A 24,053-nucleotide genomic window follows, 5' to 3' on the forward strand; every position below is an offset into this window, starting at 1 on the left:
GATTCATAGCTTTGTATTCATCTGGAACTTCCCTGAAGATGCCAATAGCATCCATCTAGACAAAGCTACTCCCATCCTGGTCAAAACTCCTCCTGTGCCTACTTTAGCCTCCTATAACTGGCCTCTGATGACTAACTCGAACTGGTTGGACCTATAACCCCAGGCCGCAAGTTCCTAACCACCCTTTGTGGTAGTTACTGTCGTATGCGTTTGCTGGTACTAGCCCACCCTACATCAGTTATAGGTGCTATGAGGTTAAACATTTTCTCCTGTGCTTTCAAACCTAAGTCAGTCACATTAACGATTACCTTTCAGCCATTAAAATCATCTTAGTTCTCGGTGTGCCATTCTTGTATCTATAACACTGGTATTCATCCGGAGTTAAGGTGAACCGAGGTGTGTTGGCTGAGTACTTCAATCTGGCCAACCCCAATTCCTGTACAGTTGTCTGCTTCACCAGGAAATTGTTTAATGTTTACCTTAAATTCTACATCTTGATCTTTTTTGATTCCTTATTCTGTATGTCACTCATCAGTGTATTATAGTTTATCTTTTACTTCTTCTCAATGACAACGGTATCGTATGATTAGTACTGGAAGATGGTGGATCTGAATGTATCAGAAAGGTTACCAAAACTATGATGCAGCTCAGAGTCTCTACTCTTCCCAAAAACCGCCAACCCTCTCCTGCCCTTAGTCTCTCTGCTTGGTACCACCCCATACTCACACCTCTAGGAGCACACACAGTGATGAACGGTCGGGATAGGGAATCTTCGTTAAGGAGGTAACCCCCGCACCCTGTTGGTACTCGGTTCTTCTCCTAACTCTGTGTGTGATCAGCAGTGGTCATATGTGTACATACCTTCTTGCAGTGGATAACGTGGACCCAAGTGACTCTTTCAGCTTCTCTAATGGCAAAGGCAGTGGTTTAACAGAACCTGGTATGGGCCTTCCCCACGGGGCTGCTTCCCGTCTTTTCTCCTCAGGGACTGGATCCACACCCAGTCTCCTGGTTGTACTGAGTGAATCACCTTCTCCTGTAATTCACCTGTTGGACACAAAATCTCTGACATACGGGTTTGGTTAACAAACAGTCTTCTCATGTGTTCTGTTAGTATTTCTTCAACTTCTATGTCTACCTGTTCTGGTATCTCTAACTCTGGCATTCTGTAGGCTTTACCTGATTAGTGTTAGGTCGCGTCAATTCGAATCTGGTATCAGAACAAAATAGTCAGCACCTAGTAACTTCTGATTTCTTTGTACTTTAATTAATGCAAACACTTGAATGGTAAATATGTGGTTCATATATACGGGATCCCTGTAACACCACGCAGGGCAGACAGAGAACTGGTATGTCATCACAAGTTCTTCCTTAAATACTGGACAGACTTAGTTCCCTCTCCATGAGGGCCTGTCATAGTAGAGGCTAGAATATGGTTTAGACTTATTCCAGCCTATCGTTGGCGTGCAGGTTGGTCCCAACCTCTAGACGCACTCCTGTTTCCTGGCGTAGCTGTTGTCTCTGGCGGATGTCTCATCTTGTGACTGCACAATGCACAGTTCTCTAAAACCCTTAACACCCCCCGCATATACCTTTCACCCATATCCTGTTATTGATATTATTCTACAGACAATCCTGTTTCTACAGCATCAGCATTCTGTCCACATGACCCACCATCACATGAGCCACTTCCTCTATCATATAGCAGTACTCAATGATCTATAGTTTATATACTCATTATTATAGCATCTGTGTTATATTATATAGATTATGCAAACAAATTGTTATATTATATAGGATATGCACACAAATAGTTGGTCAAACCCTAACAATCCCCCTTTTCACACCTGATAGGTGTGAATACATAAGTTCTTAAAATTTCAGGGAAATTTTGAGATTCCCCCTTTTGACACCCCCTAGGGTGTCACTCAACACAATTGTAAATTTTCGATTTAATGATTAGATGATTAGTTAAAAACCCTCACGTCCTTCCGGCTACACCTAACCTGTACTAGGTTGACTACCAGTCACCCAGGAACTTCAAACCCTCACATCAGGAAAGACAAATAGTACACAGGATAAATTCAGAACATATTATTCAAAACGTATAAAAAGAAGACCTTCTTGCGGCAGGGGCTACACCTAACATGTGTGGGACAGACTCTTTGTCCCAGAACTTAAAACCTTCACATCCACCTGCCACTACATTCAATACATATAAGAACATTTTGGATAAGCTTTATTCTACCACTTCCTCAACATGCAACCAAGGATCATCCTCAGACAGACCCCTCTTTTGCCCAGAGGTTGATTCAGTATCCACTGGGGTCACTTCCATCAAGGGCATCATTCCGGTTGTTTTGACAACATCTGTAAGAGACTTTCTTAAGCAAGAGATTATACAGGCAGCCGTCCCACAGGTCTGAACTTGGACTCGGTCCGTACCTCACCATCTGCTCCTTTATCATTCTCTCCAGAATTCTGGTGATTAAACCTTTCATACTTGGCATATACTCATCAATCACACAATATCAACACACTCATACCGGTGAAAGAAGCCCACAACACAGTGACTATAACATTTTTCCAAACATACTATCGCATCACCCAGTCAGTGAGGTATCCACCCCAGAGTTCTCTACTAACTTGTTAGCCAATGTGGTTAAACCTGCCAGGGCCTTGGCCACTGATCCATCTGGAGCTGTGTTATTTGGGATGAAAGTACAGCACATTGATCCGAATATCACACACACATCACCCTTCTCCACCAGTAACATATCCAATGCTATTCTATTCTGCCAAGCCATCAAACTAGTTGCCTCTGTCTGTTCTGCTAATCCTTTTATCGCATCTCTAGTATAGTTGATGAACTGCTGTTGGTTATAATAAATATAATTTATCCAATCTACATTTTTATTGAGGGTTGACCACCAGAAGATGCTTGATTCCAATCCAGCCAATATCTGATTCCTAGCTTTAAACTCATTAGGCAACCCCCTTGGAACCCCAATGCTATCAATGTAAGCTCTATCGTCTAAGGACCCAGACGGAACACTCCTTCTCTCTCTCTGTTCTATTGCGTGTTCTCACTTCCCCTACATCCCGTCCATGTATATTGTGTCAAGCCATACAATAATAGTCTCCTCCTGCGACTGTGAAAGGGGGAAGTCTGGATCTAATGGGCACATAGGATACAGATAATGCAGATCAGTGCAACTGTTATTGTCTGGCTTCCCTGCCTTCATGACCAGCTTTACCATACAGGCCATTCCCCTTGGTAAATTAATTCCATCGAGTGGAAAGGGGATGGTTGTCTAGCTGTATCTAGCTGTATACTGAATCCATTCCAGCCATAGGTTGGAATCCCCAAACCAAGTCTCCACCTCAATCACTTCCTTAAGATCTTTCGTCTGAACTATCCTCAGCGGTCCTTGGCTCTGGATGACTACAAGAGTAATGTCAGTTTTATCAGGGGTACAACTGATATCCTGTCCTAACCTCTACTACTCGGAATGGTACCGTAGTGTCGACACTGGTCTGGTCAAGGCCAACATACCATAACCCTAAATCCTCTTTCTTTACGCTTTTAATGGTAATTCATACCTTTAAGCAATACTTCCCTTGCTCTGGATTGCAGTCAAAAACCCTGGCTTTGACTATACTCCATCTGTTTCTATATTGGGTGTGTGGATTGACATAGCCTTCTCTCCCTGTGTAAGCTATGACCTGATTCCATGAGTTACACAGGGATCTACACAGATATCTTCCCCATGAAGTCAGAGTCCTAGACTGCCAGGAGGTTAGGGACCCCATTTGGTCTGCATATAACTCTATTGAGACATCCTTCCCTAACTCTACTCTCACTTCCTTTTTTATCCAGCTCGAGTGACCTTTTGTACCTAGGGCATAAAAACTCCTCATCTTCTACACTATGGGTCAAGTTACCACTTTCTGACTTCTCGAGTGGTTCATGGTGTATTAGGAATATGGCTCCCACAATCAGACAGCTCAGACTGACCAGTACCACTGTAAAGCCCCACCCCCTCCCGGAGAACATATCACTGGCTAGAGGCCAACCCACACTTTCACTTCTATGAACGCACACAGTGAGGATCGGGCGGGTTAGGGAATCTTCGTTAGAGAGGTAACCCCCGAACCTTATTGGTATTGGGTTCTTCTCCTAACTCTGTGATTGTTCGACAGTGTCAGTGTGTCTTACCCTCCCGCAATGTGCGATATGAACCCAGGTAGCTCTTTCAGCTATTCTCACCGCAAAGGCTGTTACCAGGAGCACTTGGTATGGCCCCTCCCACTGTGGCTGCTTCCAGTTCTTTTCTCCTCAGGGACTGGATCCACACCCAGTCTCCTGGTTGGATTGAGTGAATCACCTTCTCCTGTAATTCACCTGTTGGACACAAAATCTCTGACATACGGGTTTGGTTAACAAACAGTCTTTTCATGTGCTCTGCTAGTATTTCTTCAGCTTCTATGTCTACCTGTTCTGGTATCTCTAACTCTGGCATTCTATAGGCTCTACCTGATTAGCTAACCTGTTAGGGCTAGGGGGCAGTATTGACACGGCTGGATAAAAAACGTACCCGATTTAATCTGGTTACTACTCCTGCCCAGTAACTAGAATATGCATATAATTATTGGCTTTGGATAGAAAACACCCTAAAGTTTCTAAAACTGTTTGAATGGTGTCTGTGAGTATAACAGAACTCAAATGGCAGGTCAAAACCTGAGAAGATTCTGTACAGGAAGTACCCTGTCTGACCATTTCTTGAACTTCTTTACCATCTCTATCAATTACAAAGGATCTCTGCTATAACGTGACACTTCCTACGTCTTACATGGTCTCTCAGAAGGCGGCAAAAAGCTGAATCGTGGCTTTGCAGGCTCTGGCTGAAACAAAGTAGCGCGTTTGGGTAGTGGCTGGTTACAGTACTGTGAGACTCAAGCTCGTGCCCGCGTCGACCGAAAGCTTTCTTTTCCTTTGTCTGTTTACCTAAAAGGATATTCCCGGTCGGAATATTATCGCTTTTTTACGAGAAAAATTGCATAAAAATGGATTTTAAACAGCGGTTGACATGCTTCGAAGTACGGTAATGGAATATTTAGATTTTTTTTGTCACGAATTGCGCCATGCGCACGACCCTTATTTACCATTCGGATAGTGTCTGGAACGCACGAACAAAACGCAGCTATTCGGATATAACGATGGATTATTTTGGACCAAACCAACATTTGTTATTGAAGTAGCAGTCCTGGGAGTGCATTCTGACGAAGACAACAAAAGGTAATCAAACTTTTGTAATAGTAAATCTGATTTTGGTGAAGGCTAAACTTGCCGGGTGTCTAAATAGCTAGCCCGTGATGGCTGGGCTATGTACTTAGAATATTGCAAAATGTGCTTTCACCAAAAAGCTATTTTAAAATCGGACATATCGAGTGCATAGAGGAGTTCTGTATCTATAATTCTTAAAATAATTGTTATGCTTTTTGTGAACGTTTATCGTGAGTAATTTAGTAAATTGTTAGTAAATTCCCCGGAAGTTTGCGGGGGGTATGCTAGTTCTGAACGTCACATGCCAATGTAAAAAGCTGGTTTTTGATATAAATATGAACTTGATTGAACAAAACATGCATGTATTGTATAACATAATGTCCTAGGGTTGTCATCTGATGAAGATCATCAAAGGTTAGTGCTGCATTTAGCTGTGGTTTGGGTTTTTGTGACATTATATGCTAGCTTGAAAAATGGGTGTCTGATTATTTCTGGCTGGGTACTCTGCTGACATAATCTAATGTTTTGCTTTCGTTGTAAAGCCTTTTTGAAATCGGACAGTGTGGTTAGATTAACGAGTCTTGTCTTTAAATAGCTGTAAAATAGTCATATGTTTGAGAAATTGAAGTAATAGCATTTCTAAGGTATTTGAAAATCGCGCCACTGGATTAGACTGTGTCATGACGTTGGCCTGTGGGTAAGGTTTATGACCCCCCCCCCCCCCATAAATACCTTTCTCCCTTCCCCTCTCTTACTGACCCTACTGAAGGACTTGAATAGCCTGTGTTAAATATAGAGAGTCTGGGAACATCAAACAAATGGGGAAAAGGAACCATATTTTGTTAATAAAACCAGTTGGAAATATGCTTGATAACGTAATGAGTATGGATTTCATTTCAGTTGTCATCTGAGACATTATGATTGATGACAGGACGACATAAACTGTACCTGGGAAAGTATCCACCCTCTAGTTATCAGAGTCACATGGAATTGTTATGCAATTGAAATGTTTGATACGGAAATTGTTTGTTAGGAGATTAAATGTAATTTTAGCTTCCAAATGAGAGAATTGGGTTTTCATAAGGAAAGTGCCCTGCTTGATCAGTGGCCCAACCCTGTGAAGAGACAGGGGTTATAAACGATGAAACACCTCCCTCCCCCTCTCCACTATATAAGCCTTTGACGAAAAGATAACCAGTGGTTCCAGTACGGGAGGTCTGCAGCCTCTACGTTAGAAGGACACACATGTCAAGTACAGAACTAAGCCAACCTCGGCGTGAGCTCTGGTATGAACTGGTATGAACTTTGAGCTTATTCACTACAGAAGTGCTACTTCCTAGCCGTTGAGTTAGCAGCGGCCGCTGTAACGTGGGCTAGGAAAGGACGGACGACGGATCCAGTCTAACAGACGGACGAAGATACCACCACGTATCCAATTTACCACCAGAGACATTCTTGCGAGGACAGGAAGGTCTGTTGGCCAACCCGGCCAGCATCTACGACCAATCTACCGAAGCGCAGCTCAGAGTAAATATTTATTGCATTTTCCTTTTCCAAATGGGCGGTAATTTAGAATGCATAAGATAATGTATTTACAATAGCATAGCTGCTGTTTCTGTGTTCCTAAATCTTCCCGCTCTTTCATTCAAGCCCAACCCCCTTTCCTTTGTGTAACCAGCTTTCATACAGGTTCCGTCCACCAGGACGTTTTCTGTATGACATCATTGTATTCTGTGTATTTGTAATTCTGTGTGATTAGTTAGGTATTTAGTAAATAAATAATTAAACCCAATTTTGCATTGCTGATTCAACTTGTTAGCCAGGGTTCGTGAAGATAACCAAGAATTTACAACTTTCATTATGAGACTGAAAATAAAACAAGGGTTAATATTGACTGCTATCGATGTAAAATATTAAAGTATTTTAAGAGTTTATTTGGAAGATAACGGCTCTATAAACGTTCTTCCGTGGTGCCCCGACTTTCTAGTTAATTACATTTACACGATTAGCTTAATCAGGTAATATTAATTACAGAGAAATCATTTTATAAGTTAGCATGTCATATCACTTAATCCGGCATAGCCAAAGACATGACAACTGGCTGTTGCGTAGGTGGGACGAATTCGTCCCGCCCAGCCCAGAGAGGCTAAACTGTAATTCATTCTTTAAAGAGATAGATCCCAGTAAACCAACTCTAGGGATAATATCTTGACCTCATTTTTTAGTTACCATAATCATGTCCACCAAGTAAATGGGGAACGCATCTACCCATTTGCTATACTTATCTGTTATTGTTAAACACCCCTTCTTCCCCTCCATTCAGAATAGTTCAATAAGTCAATTTCCAAATGTTGGAATGGATATTCTACAAAAAATGTTTTTGTTTAAGTAATTATCCTAACCTGTTCTATCGCTTGCTCTACCATACTCTCTACTATACTCCCCCTATTTATACATTCTCCCTTGGGCATTTAGCTACCCTGTAACAATTCTCTTCAAGTGTCTTATCTTCTTTAAGATTTAACAACTACTTTCAACAAAATTATCATATCTTTTCCTAGCAAATTTTACCAAACATAACTTAAAATCAAAACTAAAATACATGCCTATGGAGCCAATAGTCTCTCCATGAATTAATATCCTAAAGCTAAGCAAACCAAACTAAATTCTCTTCCTATCTTCTATTCTTATTATGTATTTTCTGTCTGTCCCAGTATTATTTCTGTCCTCACCTGTTTATAATTTAACTATGCTGGTCTCCACTCACTAACTGTTATCTAATTCTTCTGTGTCCCTTTTATCTTCTCTTCCTTGCTTATGCTCTCCTCCTGCTACTTCCAACCCATCAAGGTCTCAGCAGTGCAGGGGAGGACTTCTCCGTCTGCTGTCTTATTCCATAGCTACTTAAATTTATCTCGATACCCTCAGTGATCCTGGATCACCTACAGATGTCATATATTCCTATCCCGTTGGCTTAGAATATATCCTAATACTTGACATAAGTCTATCATTATTAAACTTATTCAACAACTAAATATAATAATACTATTATATTAATTCCACAGCCTTGTGTTAAATCTCTTCCACTGCTTTCAACCACAGCTCACTTCCTAAGGGAAAATAAACTTATCTAGATCATGTAAAAAATACCCCTGCTATTGGTCAAAATATTTTCAAATAACATAATCAGATCAAAATGACTAATCTGATTTACTCCACCAAGAAAAATTATTGTACCCTTATTGTTCTAGGAAAATAGACTTAAGGAAGCCTACCCTTAGTCTAAGGCTTTTCCCTTTTAGTCTTCTCATTGGTTCAAATTATCAAGAACTTTAACTCCATCATAATTATCAGTTCTACAAATTCCCTTAAAATCAATATCACCAATGACCTTAAATTCACCATCCAAATGGCTTTTCAATGTGGCTGATCAGACTACACAGGGAAGCCACTAGAGGGGTCAAAAGTCATACCACCCTTTCAGAACCGTGTTTCTTACTACATTAGACAAATGAAGGCTAAGAACTTTATCCACATTTTGTATCCCAGGTTCCCAGAACATTCCCTATCAAAAGAATTTCACGTGTTTAATTAAAACTCAGAAAACCAAACTTCCAAAATGCCATGTGTATACCCCTTTAATAACCTGTTGGGGCTACAGGTTAGCAATGAACCCCGAGCCGGGATTGCTAACAAGGCTGGAAATTCAAAACATCAAAAATCTAATAATTTCAATTTCTCAAACAATCAACTATTTTACACAATTTAAATGATAAACATCTCCTTAATCTAACCACATTGTTCGATTTTCAAAGAGGCTTTACGGCAAAAGCATAAAGTTAGATTATGTTAGGACAGTACATAGCCACAAAAGTACAAACATCCATTTTCAATTCAAGGTCAGGCGTCACCAAAAGCAGAAACCAGCTTGAATTATGCACTAACTTTTGTCAATCTCCATCAGATGACACTCCTAGGACATTATGTTATACAATACATGCATTTTTTGTTCCATCAAGTTCATATTTATATCCAAAAACAGCATTTTACAGTAGCGTGAAATTCAGATTTTTTTCTTCTCTGAAATGCTTCCGGTGAACATAACAAAATTACTATTCGAAAACATTTGGTAAATTATAATATTGTCATTCAAAGAATAATATATTATCATCTCGTAATTGCTACCGAATGGCCAGATCTCAAAATAACTTTACTGGGAAATCACATTTTGCAATAAACGGGGTGCTATGCTAAGAACAACAGGCTATGCTATACAGTTAGCATCATCTAAAATCGATAATAACATTGTAAATATCCCCTTACCTTTGATTATCTCCATCAGAAGGCAGGCATCCCAGGTCCGGAAGGCATCCCAGGTCCGGAACAAATGTGGTTTCTTTTGACAAAGTTCATAATTTATGTCCAAATAACACCAAGTACTTAGCGTTCATTATGCTCCCACAAAACGTGGTGGGGGGCTGGTAAAATCACAACGAAAAACTAAAAAAAAACTAGTAAATAATCTATTTATGTTCGTTCAAACATGTCAAATGTTGTTTAGCATTAATCTTTTGGTCCATTTTTAACGTTAAACATCAGTAATATTTTCACACAACCTATCCTATGTCTAGATAAAAAATGATGACAAACTCACGTTTCTCAGATTTATGCGCAGGCGCAAAAAAATGAAGTGATGACATGTCAACTTCCTTGGATTCTAATTTGCTCTCTGTTTATCATAGACGCTTCAAACAACTTTATAAAGATCGTTGACATCTAGTGGAAGCCGTAGGTGTTGCGAAATGAATCCTTTCTCACTATGGTATCTATAAAACAATGACACTAAATAGTACAGTCACAAAATTCACATTTTTTTTTGGATCTATTTTTCACAGGTTTTTGCCTGCAATATGAGTTTTGTTATACTTACAGACACCATTCAAACTGTTTTAGAAAATTCAGAGTGTTTTCTATCCGAATGTGTTAATAATATGCATATCCTAGCTTCTGAGTTGGTGTAGGAGGCAGTTAAAAATGGGCACATATTTTTTTCAAAATGTCTCAATACTGCCCCCGAGCCCCAACAGGTTTTAAGATATCCTGTCCCTAGGAATTTTTCCCAAAGAGTGCTAAGCTCTCCTTTTTCCATAAAATAACCACGTACATTTGGTCATCATTCCTTACACTACACAGATTCAGAAACCCAAACGTTAGCTACAAACAAAACCTAATAATACTTATAATTCCATTGTACTCCCCCCAATCATTAGTTTTAAACTTCCTCAAGGGTTTATGTGATAAAAAATATTATCTCTTTTTAAACAGCGTTCTGCCTTACCTCTATCGTAAGATTAAAACCAATGTTACAACTTTATCTCTCTTTCGGCTTCACTCTTATGAAATGTCCAAGACTTTAAAAAAATATCATGTATATCTCCAAATTTATAAAATACTTCTTTCAACTCTTTTAGCATAAAAATAAACACCTGTCGGTGGTTACAATTCTATCGCAATTACCTATCCGCTCCTTTAATTTAGCCTTCTCCATTGCTTCTTTAAATCTGCCTCTACGCGTTTCCCCCTCCTGCTTCCATTCGGAAAAGGTTTTATCTGTTTTTTCGTTTTAGCATTTCTAATATTCTACCGGGCTCCCCGTCGACTGGGAGTCCGTTGGGTGCATTAATACTACCTTCTTTTATCCATCCCTTATATAATTTTCCGCCTCTCCTCTTCCATTCTTTCCCATCGCGACCACCATTCCTTTCGAGAGTCGCTTTCAAAGTTTTCAACACCCGTTCTGGTTCAATATCCCCCATTCTCACGTTACCTTTTCCACAGAGGAATTATGTCTCCCTTCCTATGATCTATTTTACCCCGCTAATTTCTAGACCCGTTTTAACAATGTATTATGCCCACCCGGTAAAACCCTAATATAACCTGGAACCTAGCCTAAAACCTAGCCCATACCTCTTTGTATAGGACTTCGTAAAGGACCTCGTCCTGGGAATCGAACTAATCCTGAACCTTCTCTATAAGATGATCAACCCTGTAAAGCATTACTGGATAGCCGATATATTAAACACTCAAACCAGATATTCAGATCGCTGTCTAATATCCAATGTACTACATTCACACGATTGGGTTGGCCTCCCAAACTTCACACAGTCCCGTTGATAGTCAGACTTATCAATCACATTCAAACCAATACCTAGTATCTAGTACATTTCAATCGCTGGTTATATTCGTAATTACCCACATTCAGTCGGTTAAATAACTCAAAACCTATACACGAAACCTAGCCTGAAATATGATCAATATCTACAGGTCCTCGTAAGGGTCCTCATAAGAGGTTAACCACACACACACATTCAGTCGGTTAAATAACTCAGAACCTATACCCGAAACCTAGCCTGAAATATGAGTCAATTAATTTCAGGTCCTCGTAAGGGTCCTCGTAAGAGGTTAACCACACACACACACATCATATTACCTAATACATATCATTCATCACAGTTCTTAATAGGTCACATTCATTACTGTTTAACCGGTTGTCAACAATGCATTTATCACTTAATCAAACTCCAAATGTTCAATACATACTTCAACCAATTTGTATATGCTAAAATACAAATTTGGTCACTTACATCAAACAGGTGTCTCACAAAAATAAATTTTGAAATAGCCAATGTGCAGAACTTCAGTTATTCACAATAGGTGTCTGCTTACCTTTTTAGTTGACCGGTCAGGATTTGTGAAACACACCGTCCGACGACAGCGATGGCCAATCAGCCGGACAAATTCCAGCGAAGTCCCTACACCAGATCACGTCGGGGTCACCAATCGGGTTGCGTCAATTTGAATCTGGTGTCAGAACAAAGAGAAACTCAGGTCTCTAGTACTGTTTCATAGCTGTTTATTTAGCTAAGTAAATAGTGATAAATGCAATGTTCGTATATACGGGCTCACTGTAACACCTCGCAGGGCAGACAGAGAACTGAGTGACACATCCTTTGCTTTTCATTAAATACTCTGACAGAGATAGTTCCCGCTCACTGCTGGCCTGTCAGAGGGAGGATGAGCGTGGTTTAAACTTACTCATCCTATCGTTGGCGTGCAGGCTGGTCCCAGCCTCTAGACGCATCTTTGTTGCCAAGCATAGTTGTCTTCTAGCTTATCTTCGTGAGTGTACCCGAGAGTCAGACACCCAAGGACAGTGCCTGTTCTTGTGCCACAGCCATTCTCCCCTCTATCAGTTTCTCACATACACCTGTCCTTGAGCGGCCCCACAACCAGGCATTGTGTGTGTGTGTCACGAGTCTACTCAGCCTACACTACTAGCCAGCAACCCTCCAGTTAGTCATGTCTATTATATGTCGCTCAATCTATGTTAATACAATATAAACCTCTTATGTTTAGCATTAGTATTCATAAGTTATGCACCACAACTCATTTTATTATATAGGTTTAAATAGTTGTATTATATTGGTTATGCAAACAAATAGTTGGTTAAACCCTAACAGCCCAAAGTCCAGCAGCTAGCCTCTGTAGCTAGCTAGGTAACACCAGTCAGCTGAAAGCTAGCTAGCTAATGAACGGGCAAAGAAAGGTAACGTTAGCTAGCTACATTTGTTTATGGAAGGGTTGTTACACATAACAAAGCCATTCGGTAACTAAAGCCAGACAACAACAGCTGACGTAGACACATAAGGAAGCTAATGATAGCTAATTCACTTCCAAATACCAGTCCTACACTTTTCCACAAAACATAGCTAGCTAACTACATCAGTTCAAAATCAACACCAAACTTTGGGCAAATTGCCACGCTGCTAGCTTACAATGCATGCATCGCAATTGGCTTTTGCAACACTAGCTAGCTCTATAGTCCAAACTATGGTAAGAGCTAGCCATTTGACAGGCTTCATTGTTTTTAGAGCTCCGATCTGGATGGTGGACTAGCCTATGTGTAGGATATTTTTTGTGAAAAGCTCTGACGAAGGCCGTGAGGCCGATACGTAAGCTTATTAAAGATCAGTGATACGATCAAGAGCAGTGTGCGGTTTCCTTTTTCATTTAATATAGATATATAAAATACAATTTAAGTGATAGCTGCTTGTTAAGAAGATAAGATTGAATTTATTGATCACTTGAATACATGAATATACACCCATTGTTGAAACATTCTACAAACTGACATTCAATAATAATAGTATCATGAGTGTATGAAAGAATATACAATTATCAACACCCCCCCACACAAACAGGTTCACTATGACATTTTCTATGATAACATTTATCCATTTAGATCCCAATATGTGATATTACATAGACACAGGGGAGACCTGATCCTAGATCAGAGCTGCATATTATGCTCTACAGAGGTTACCATGGTGATAAGACTAAGTCAACTTTTTAAGAATGGGAGATGGATATGACTGTTCACTAGGTGTTTTCTACTGATCCTTTACATGGGGATCAGAAACTGGTGCCGAATAGGAGGGAGATTAAGTACGGCATGTTTGTGCTTTCTGGTGTTTTCTCATTGGCCCTAAATGAACAAAGCTCTTCCCACTCTTCCCACAAAGCTCTTCCCATTCACTGGTGTGAATAAAGGGTCCATAACTGACTGAAACACTTCCCACACTGATCACAGATATAAGGCTTCTTTTTCTCCAGTGTGTGTTCGCTGGTGTTTAGTCAGGGTGGAAGCTCGAGCAAAGCTCTTCCCACATAGACAGACATAGGTTCTCTCTCCAGTGTGTGTTCGCTTGTGTATTTTCAGGGAGGAAACTACAGAAAAGCTCTTTCCACACTGATCACAGCTGTACGGCTTTTCTTCTGTGTGTGTTAGCTGGTGTATATTCCGGTTTACTGATTGAGAAAAGCTCTTCCCACACTGACCACAGCTAAACGGCTTCTCTCCTGTGTGTATTCGCTGGTGTATAGTTAGTTTTTCTGATACAGCAAAGCTCTTCCCACACTGATCACAGCTATAAGGCTTCTCTCCTGTGTGTATTCGCTGGTGTCTAGTTAGTTTTTCCGATACAGCAAAGCTCTTTCCACACTGATCACAGCTATAAGGCTTCTCTCCAGTGTGTACACGCTGGTGTATAGTCAGGGTGGAAGCTAGAGCAAAGCTCTTCCCACATAGACAGAGATGAGGTCTCTCTCCAGTGTGTATTACCTGGTGTCTAGTTAGGGAGGAAGCTACAGCAAAGCTCTTCCCACACTGATCACAGCTATAAGGCTTCTCTCCTGTGTGTGTGCGCTGGTGACTGGTTCGTTTTTCTGATACAGCAAAGTTCTTCCCACACTGATCACAGCTATAAGGCTTCACTCCAGTGTGTGTTACCTGCTGTCTAGTCAGGGAGGACGCTCGAGGAAAGCTCTTCCCACACTGATCACAGCTATAAAGCTTCTCTCCTGTGTGTATGCGCTGGTGTATGGTTAAGGCTCCTGCACTAACAAAGCTTTTCCCACAATCAAGGCAGGGGTAAGGCTTCTCCCCTGTATGAATTCTTACATTCGATTTGAAGGTGTTAGATGCAGCAAAACTCTTCCCACACTGATCACAGTGAATAATGAAGCCACTCTGGCTTGTGAAACTCTTCCCACACTCAGAGCAGCAGTGGTGAGGTTTCTTCCCTGTACGTCTCTGCTGGTGTTTCTTGGGATGTTCTGATTGGGAGAGACTCTTCTCTGTCTCGTCAGCAACATGATGTTGTTGAGGCTCCCCAGATGATAAGCCCCTCCCACTGAGAGAACGACGGTTAGGGGTGTCCCCTGTGAAACAATAACATTAAATAACTAGGTTTTGGAAATATAGGTCCATAAATAATATCATTTTTGTAAAAATGTGTTATTTAGCAGACGCTCTTATCCAGAGCGACTTACAGGAGCAATCAGGGTTAAGTACCTTGCTCAAGAGCACAGACAGATGTTTTACCTAGTTGGCTCAGAGATTCAAACCAGCAACCTTGCGATTACTGGCCTTAACCACTAGGCTTGAAAATAAGGGAGAGCCGCACACCCTAGGAGCTCAGATGCAAAAATGTAATGTCCAACGTTTCGACAGCCAAGCTGTCGGGGTATGATCACAAACACTGTGAGATGACTCGTTTATATAGTGTCAAAAGACACACAGGTGTCTGTAAACATGGCCAAGTGTGGCCTAATATCATTGGTTAACTCTGAAATATAAAAATGGCATACAAAGAACATACAAAAAAACAAATGGATAGCATACGATCATAATTCATTTTAGACTACACAAGCTTACAAACAATTACAATGGCAAAGTCACAATAATCACAAGAATGGCTTAAGATGTTGAGACCGAAGGGTGCAAGAGTCTTTAAATTAAAGATCCAGGCAGCCTCTCGTTTTAACAATAAATTATCAAGGTCACCCCCTCTCCTAGGGAGGGTGACATGTTTGATGCCAATATAACGCAGAGACGAAATTGAGTGGTTTGCTTCCAAAAAGTGGGCCGCAACCACTAGGCTACCTGCCGCCCTCATCATCAATAAATACACTCCGTGGCCAGTTTATTAGGTACAACCTCCTCCGTTCACGAAAAGGATCGACAATTTACTGGCCACTGAGTGTATACTGTTTATCAATCAATTAACATAAATTGCAGAAGCAGATTGTATTCTAATCCACACACCCCATTGTTCTTACTTGATGAAATCAAATCTCCCTCGTGTCCTTCTCTCACAGTTCCACTCTGCCCTGCTGTTTTCCTGCAGTCGACCAGCCTCACAGACACCCTCTTCAGACCCAGCAGTAAGGAGCTACCAGGAGAGTTGTGACCAGGGGACTCCAGCAGAGTGGAGGGGGACGGGATAGCTCTGTCCTGGTGACCACAGGAAGTATTGGTCATAGAATATCATTAGACCAAACATTTGATAAATTTTGTCTAAATCTCTGATTGATGGCTGCATCCTTATAATACCTCCTTTCTCCTGAAGTGTGTAATCGTTCATTACTTTCCACAAATGTCTTGTATATTTCACTTTGGCAAATTTTTCTAAATGGAATTGTAATATTTTTTACAAAATGTAAAAAGGTATAAAACTTGATGGTAGAACAAAGAGCAGAACCGAATCGAAAAGCTCCACACCCTCTTTCAAGATACGGGCTGAATGTCCTCTCCCCTTCCAACATGTGAAAGATGGTAACACCTGCTAAATCATGTTTTTTTTCAAATAACCTGTGATGAAATACCCAAACACCAGAACTATTGCTGCTCGTTATACCACTTTTGGAGCATGTTGAGAAAAATGTCAGTCTTATAGTTTCAGTATTCTTATACAGTACATACGTAGAAGAAACCATCAGATATGGGGTATTGTAACATGTAGTAGAAACCTACAGTAAAAAGGTATATTGGTGTAGCCTGGTGAAATTTCTGCCCCATGCAACATTGCTCAGATCCACTTTTCTATGTGACTTGTTGCTGTAACAGCAGCCACATCTAAAAATCAACAACATTCAGATAATGAGTGGAATAAACTGTAATTTACCACCCAAGTATTTCAGCAGTACATTGTACACTACACCATCATTTCAAATTTCATTAAAAAAAAAAATACTGTATGGAAACTTGGCACTTTATAATTTTGCTTTCGTAATTCAGTTTTTAGCAGTTTGATTAAATGATAGTTAAATGTATTGTTAACAAATGACAGGAACATCGTTGTACTTACAGTTACGAAAATCTACAACATACTTATGAAAATTGTACCAAAGATAAAAGAAAGCGGCATTGGATTGGTGGAGTCATGGGCTAGTGGGAGAATCCACCATATGTTTTATAACAGCCATTTCCTTTCAAATCAGTTAAGGGATAGTGAACAAGTACACAGTTAGGGAGGACAGAAAGATAACTACGGATTCCTTAACATATTATGTAGGCAGAAGTGGAGCTTGCGTGAGGGCCTGTTCCTGCAGATACAAAGAAAAATGATGTAGACCTACCATTATTTAACACCATAAAACATTTAACACTATAAAACATGCAACACTATAATTACATATTTAACACTATAAAACATATGATTCAATTAAATCCTGGAATTGGTCTGAGCTGTTGTTGCTTATTTTATAAAGCAATGTATCGTCTGTCAGTATACCTCCTTGAGGGTACACCTGTGACTGGTGGCTGCACTGCTGGTTGGCTGCTGGTGGGGGAAGGACCAGGGTCTTCAAAATGATTTATTTATTTAGTTTAATAGTTTAAATTAAGTTAACACACTGCTTTAATACTTACAAGACCATCGTGATTAATTGACCGAATGATTTTGTCTTGCAGTAATGTGGTGCCTGCCTGTATTTCCTTAAACCTTTGTTTTAGCAATGCATGCTACTGAGAAGACAAAAAAATATTTCATAACAAATTCTCTTGCCCCCATTAGCCCCCACCCCTGGCACCGCACCACTGGAATGGCCGTGCATGGCAGAGTTGTTGACAAATATCCAACACATGGGCTAGTCCAGCATCCAGATCAGAGCTGTAAAAATAATCAAGCCAGTTAAATGGCAAAGTTCTTAGTTTGGCACTGTTGATCAGCACAGATTTGGATAAAAAATGTAAAGAAGACAGAAGAAGCATATTTTAAATTGAGTTTTTCCTGATACTAGCCAGCATGCATTTGCTCACTGCATGCTGTTGCAACATGCTGTTTACATGTGTATTTGTTTTCTCCGCTACAGTTAGACTTGTGTCCTGTCTGACAGTGAAATATGGCTAGCTCTTAACATAGCTTGGTCTATGGAGTAGCTAGCTAGTGTTGCAAAAGTCTATTGCATGCATTGTAAGGTAGCAGCGTGACAATTTGGTTTTGAACTCATGTAGCTATGTTTTGTGCAAAAATGTAGGACTGGCATTTGGATGTGAACTAGCTATCGTTAGCCAGCTTCTGTGTCGATATCAGCTTTTGTTGTCTGGTTCTAACTAGCTAGCTAGCTAACGGCTGAAGTTATTTGTGTAACAACTATTCTATAAACAATTACAGCTAGCTACCTTTCGTTGCCTGTAGGTTAGCTAGCTAGAAACTTTCAGCTGACTGGTGTTAGCTAGCTGAACTTTGGACAAGCAAGCTAATGTTAGCTATGAGCAGCTGTATTGTTGCCAAGCATCCAAGTTGCTGACCCAGGTTAGATAGATATGCTGATGTAACAGTGTAGGTTCCGTCCCTCTCTTCGCCCCAACCTGGGCTCGAACCAGGGACCCTTGCACACATCAACAACTGACACCCCACGAAGCATCGTTACCCATCGCGCCACAAAAGCCGCGGCCCTTGCAGCGCAAGGGGCAACCCTACTTCAAGTCTCAGAGCGAGTGACGTCACCGATTGAAACGCTATTAGCGCGCACCACCGCTAACTAACTAGCCATTTCACATCGGTTACACTGAAAAGATGTTAGCATTGTCAGAAATGCTACAAAAAAGGTAGCACATTTTGGGTCTTAATGGACAGAAATGTGCACGTCAGAGTTGTCAGGTCGCGTCAATTCGAATCTGGTATCAGAACAAAATAGTCAGCACCTAGTAACTTCTGATTTCTTTGTACTTTAATTAATGCAAACACTTGAATGGTAAATATGTGGCTTCGTATATAAGGGCTCCTTGTAACACCACGCAGGGCAGACAGAGAACTGGTATGTCATCACAAGTTCTTCCTTAAATACTGGACAGACTTAGTTCCCTCTCCATGAGGGCCTGTCATAGTAGAGGCTAGAATATGGTTTAGACTTATTCCAGCCTATCGTTGGCGTGCAGGTTGGTCCCAACCTCTAGACGCACTCCTGTTTCCTGGCGTAGCTGTTGTCTCTGGCGGATGTCTCATCTTGTGACTGCACAATGCACAGTTCTCTAAAACCCTTAACACCCCCCGCATATACCTTTCACCCATATCCTGTTATTGATATTATTCTACAGAAAAGCTCTTGCAAAACCCTGTTTTAAAGCATCAGCATTCTGTCCACATGACCCACCATCACATGAGCCACTTCCTCTAACATATAGCAGTATTCAATGATCTTATAGTTAATAAACTTATCATTATAGCATCTGTGTTATATTAAATAGGTTATGCAAACAGATTGTTATATTATATAGGATATGCACACAAATAGTTGGTCAAACCCTAACAGAGTGATAAATGATCAAATGTAATAAAACCTGTTCCACCTAAAAAGTTATTAAAACCTTTTAATTCCAATCATCACTTTATGGAAGGAATAGTGCCATTTTAATCCAACGCAATAATTTTAGCAAAGTAGGCACAGAAAATACTGAACACTCACGACTATAATATAAGGGAATCTAAAACAATAAAATAGAAAATAATAATTGTCCAAATATAATTGTTTTTGCCAGTGTGTAGTGAGATAAGCATCTCACAATTACTTACAAAATAGTCATAATTTGAAAAGGGGATATTAACTAGCTGGCCTGGCACATCATTGCCCATGAATAGAAGTTACAAGGCTAGTGTGCAAGCATCTTAGCCAGGTAGCCTTGGACAAAAAAACAACAAAAAGCATGTACTGTATGACAGAGTCCTAGACCGTTCAGGGAACATAAGTTGGGACACACAACATGTTTTTTTTTCTTCTACTTGCACGCACACACAGAAATGAGTACCATGGATAGACGCCTCTTGGCAGGGGCGCAACTTTGCTTTTAGAAGTGTGGGGGGGTCATAATAATTTACAAAAATTATCCAGTCAGATACACTCTACAAACAGCCTACTCGAACTCTTGGAGGCATCCGCATGGTCCTAAAGCACACCATTAACACATTTAGTATCACATTCCAATGATAAAACTAGGAGGGACAAAAATGCAATTTCAGAATGTGGTTTTTGTTATCTTTTAGTTGTCACTGTAGAAGACTAAATTAGATGATGTTGAAGTTGAAATGGTTCTTGAATAGTGGAGGCAGCACCTGTTTCCTTTTCGACTTGCGGTAACTCTAAATCAATAATTGTTTAGTATTCAGAAACATTCACTTGCTTGACCGTTCTGAAGGTCATGTAACTGTTACATGCAACATTTTTGGTGAACTTAACAGGACAGATGTTGCTCTCTAGTTGTATGATTTAACAAAAAGGTGTGGTTGAATGTATTCTGCCACTGTTTTCTTGTCTCGGCTGTGTCAAGGTATATGAACTAACAGGTTATAACAACGCAATTACCACAACATGTAATACGGCTATTTTTCTGGCTTGGCTTCACTGGTGATTTTACCCACACACTGCTTCTGCAAGGTGTAGGCTTGGCCTCATTATTTCACCATGGTTCTGACTTTAGCTGCTTGTTGCCTTGTTTCAATCTGTGTGCTTTAGGCTAGTAGGCTACTTTGCTGAAGGACAAAATATCCCAAGTGTTTATTACCATCATTGTTTATTTTGTCCAGCTGTTCAAATGGAACGAATGGATATGGAAGATCAAAGATGATAACTAGGCCTAGACATGTTATACACCACAGTAGGCATATTGTTAATAAAAGTAAACCAAACTTACCCGATCCATCGTTGAAGCCGTTGTTTCTTCAGCGTTTCTTCAAATAAAAAAGTGACAGTAAATCTGTAGCTAGCCTACACTACAGTTACTTCCTTGTCACAGCATTCAGATAAAGCTAGACCAGAGCAAACGTAAATTTAAATATCAACACTCGATTTACGTTGTGACAAATATATGTCTGATGTAGCCTAATCTTACTTCAGAATGATCCTGGATAAGATTTAATCTATTAAAGTCAATTAAACGTCCAACACCCTATTCACCAAGAATCCTGTTGTCTGTTATCGTCTAACTCTACCCGAGCGTCACTTGGAACTACGTCCTCTTCGAGAGTCCAGCTAGTTTTAATTGTCTAATGCCCAGTAACGGTAGCCTATAAAATACCAAACTGATTACAGCAGAGCTGTACGTGCAGTGTCCATGCAGTACTTACAGCAACGCAACCTCCGCAGTAGTCAGTGTATTACAAGCATTTCGCTACACCCGCAATAACATCTGCTAAACACAAGTATGTGACCAATTGTTTTGATTTATAATTCTTCCGCTTTACAGACCAGATCCAGAACCGTTGTGAAGGAAGTGGTCTTCTTCTTCTTTAGTGTTATGGCGGTCCGCAAACAATTATTATAGGTGCACGCCCCCACCTAGTGTATTGGCTGTGCATCAGTCTACTATTCTGTAGTATTAATTCAATACACTTTGTGAAAAACCAACTAACCCTACACCCATTACAACCTCATCAATATTCCACTACTTTGGCCCTCTGTTCCTACACCAGGCCAGCAGCCTGAAAGGATGGGATATTATCCTTCAAAACACCTTGTAACTCTGCAGTAAAATATTGTACACCCAAGTACTTCTCAACAGCTGCCACCACAACATCTATCCACTGTAATTTACATTCTATTCCTGTGGTACAGTTGACAACCATGACCATGAACACCAAAAAAATTAATCTTACTGAAGAATGTTATTTCTGTCACTCTCTATTGACCTCAGCCTAATTACAGGGATCCTCTCAGGATCCCTCCCCCTGGAGCCATCTTCCTCTACTACTTTCCTCACTGCCTCAGCATACAACACCTTCTGCACTACTGTTATCCTGGTAACCTCAACCTGTCTTTCTCTCACCGGACGCGTCTGATCTCCAGCATCATGATACCCCTACAGTTTACACACACAACTTTTTACATCAATACTACACATTCCTTTCTCTCAGGTCCTTCTTCACACCTAGGAATCTCCCTGCTACACACTGCTGGAAGGAAGTAGTCAAGGAAGGGAGTTTGTGTTTATACAGAAAGTACCGCCCCCACTTACCGTCAACCAATCATTTCAATGTCAAGCTATACGAGCTCGCCAGCTTGTAGTCTTGAAACTCGGAAATGAGATACGTTTGGCTCGTTCAGCCATCCCAATGGCAAAAATGAAATGGGGGAAAATGTGGGTTTTGGAATAAACACTGAAAATTAGGTCTGCGCAGGCTAAGGTGATCTTATACGTTTTGTTCTATGAGATAATAGCAGTCAGTTAATATGAACTTGATATTTTATGAAGCCTTCTGTGCTTTTTCTGTTAGAAATTCTTCAAAATTCACAAGAAGTGACGTTAGCTGATAAATATTGTAGAACAAAACGTATAAGATCTCCTAAACCTGTGTTTACAACGGTCCTTATTTTCGGCATTTATCCAAACACCCTACAAAAACGCCATTACATTTTCCCCATAGAATTTGTCCAATGAACCATGGCAAAATTAGTGCCTATAAAAAGATGCCATTACTATTTCTCGCTATAGAGTCCCACAGTGGAGAGTCATAATACCCATAAAACCTAGTGGTCAAACAGGGAAATGGTTCCAATTGTTTTCCACCGTTCATTTTTCTCATAGGGGATTTCCCATAGGCTTACCCTGGCGAGACATTTTGATTACCGTGTAACTCTCTCGGACAAGGTGACTTGATCAGTATAGTCAGCTATATTTACTCTCACATTTCACAAATGCTGATGCAAGGCAATGATCTTCACCTTTTCCAAATGTGTATTTTGGTCCAGTTTCATCCAACTGACAACACATTACATTATCAAAGTATGTTTGTCTATTTTATGTTTCTATCTGAAAATATTTTTCACTCTTGTAGTCTTCTGACGTTGATATCAGAGTCCTCTAAGGCATGTAGTGACCTCTCTGAGGCGTGTAGTGACCTCTCTGAGGAGTGGTGGTCGGGGTGGAGGTGGTAGCCCATGATGGGGTGGGGGTCCGGTCGAGGGTTCTCCCCGCCCGAGGCACGGCATCTTTTTAAATGTCATTTTTACGACGTTTCAGAACCACATGTCAAACAAAGTTAAAAATGTATAATTTTCTTTTTAAAGCAATGACAGGTAATTCTGATGTTTCCTAGAGGTCAAAGATCACCTTTCTGTCCATCTGAACATTCTGAAGATGTGTCTGATGGATAGCTATGAATCTAATATTTCCAATGATATGATTAAAGGGTAAACATGAGTAATAACCTGATGTACTGTATGCTGACGTTGTCATAGGGTAAAACCTCTATGGGAAAACTGAATGGGATGGAGGGACGAATAGAAAGTGATAACACACAGAAAGCTACCATTGCTGCAACGATAGAACACATTTTACACTCTAGGGACATATACATTGTCACCCCGAGTGAGCCTGGCTCATTGACTACAAAGTCTACAGATAAATTCAGTAAAAAAAATTGTGTGTGTGTGTGTGTGTGTGTGACTGATTGTTCAGGTGTGTACATTTCAATAATTCCATTATTTTCCTTTTAGATGGGTGTATTGTTAGATATTACTGCACTGTTGGGGCTAGGAACACAAGCATTTACAATTTGATTATTAGAGTGTGTGTTTGTGTGTGAGTACAGGTGCTTAGGTTTGTGTGTGTCTGTTTGCAATTGGTGAAGTAACACATAAAACATTAGTTTGTGTTATTACATGATCGGTCACAGTCATTACTTTATTCATTTAAAAGGTTCTTACATGATAAAGTAACTTAATGTAATAAGTGGAAAAAGTTATTACGATAACAATTCAACATTTTATATTAAGCAACAAGATATTACATTTACAGTTGAAGTCGGAAGTTTACATTCACCATAGCCAAATACATTTAAACTCAGTTTTTTACAATTCCTGACATTTAATCCTAGTAAAAATTCCCTGTTTTAGGTGAGTTAGGATCACCACTTTATTTTAAGAATGT

At 40.2% G+C, this 24,053-nt stretch overlaps 1 protein-coding gene across 1 annotated transcript; it reads right to left on the reverse strand.

Annotated features, from left to right (window-relative positions):
- Nucleotides 1-1,245: 1,245 nt before the first annotated feature.
- LOC145850202 (uncharacterized) lies at nucleotides 1,246-22,145 on the reverse strand. Its single transcript, XM_082976071.1, has 3 exons — nucleotides 20,820-22,145; nucleotides 15,968-16,142; nucleotides 1,246-15,067 (listed from the first exon to the last, which is right to left on the reverse strand). The coding sequence occupies exons 1-3, from the start codon at nucleotides 20,826-20,828 to the stop codon at nucleotides 13,932-13,934; spliced, it is 1,320 nt and encodes a 439-aa protein (XP_082832197.1). The 5' UTR covers nucleotides 20,829-22,145; the 3' UTR covers nucleotides 1,246-13,931.
- Nucleotides 22,146-24,053: the final 1,908 nt, after the last annotated feature.

The sequence above is a fragment of the Salmo salar genome, chromosome 06 (genome assembly GCF_965601325.2).
Source record: "Salmo salar chromosome 06, fSalSal1, whole genome shotgun sequence".
In the NCBI taxonomy this organism is placed as follows: domain Eukaryota; kingdom Metazoa; phylum Chordata; class Actinopteri; order Salmoniformes; family Salmonidae; genus Salmo; species Salmo salar.

Bases quoted from the DNA above. Each gene is read 5' to 3' on its own strand.
- LOC145850202 (XM_082976071.1), bottom strand. The intron at 15,068-15,967 runs GTAAGAACAATG...ATTGTTTCACAG, and splicing joins GGGAGATTTGATTTCATCAA to GGGACACCCCTAACCGTCGT.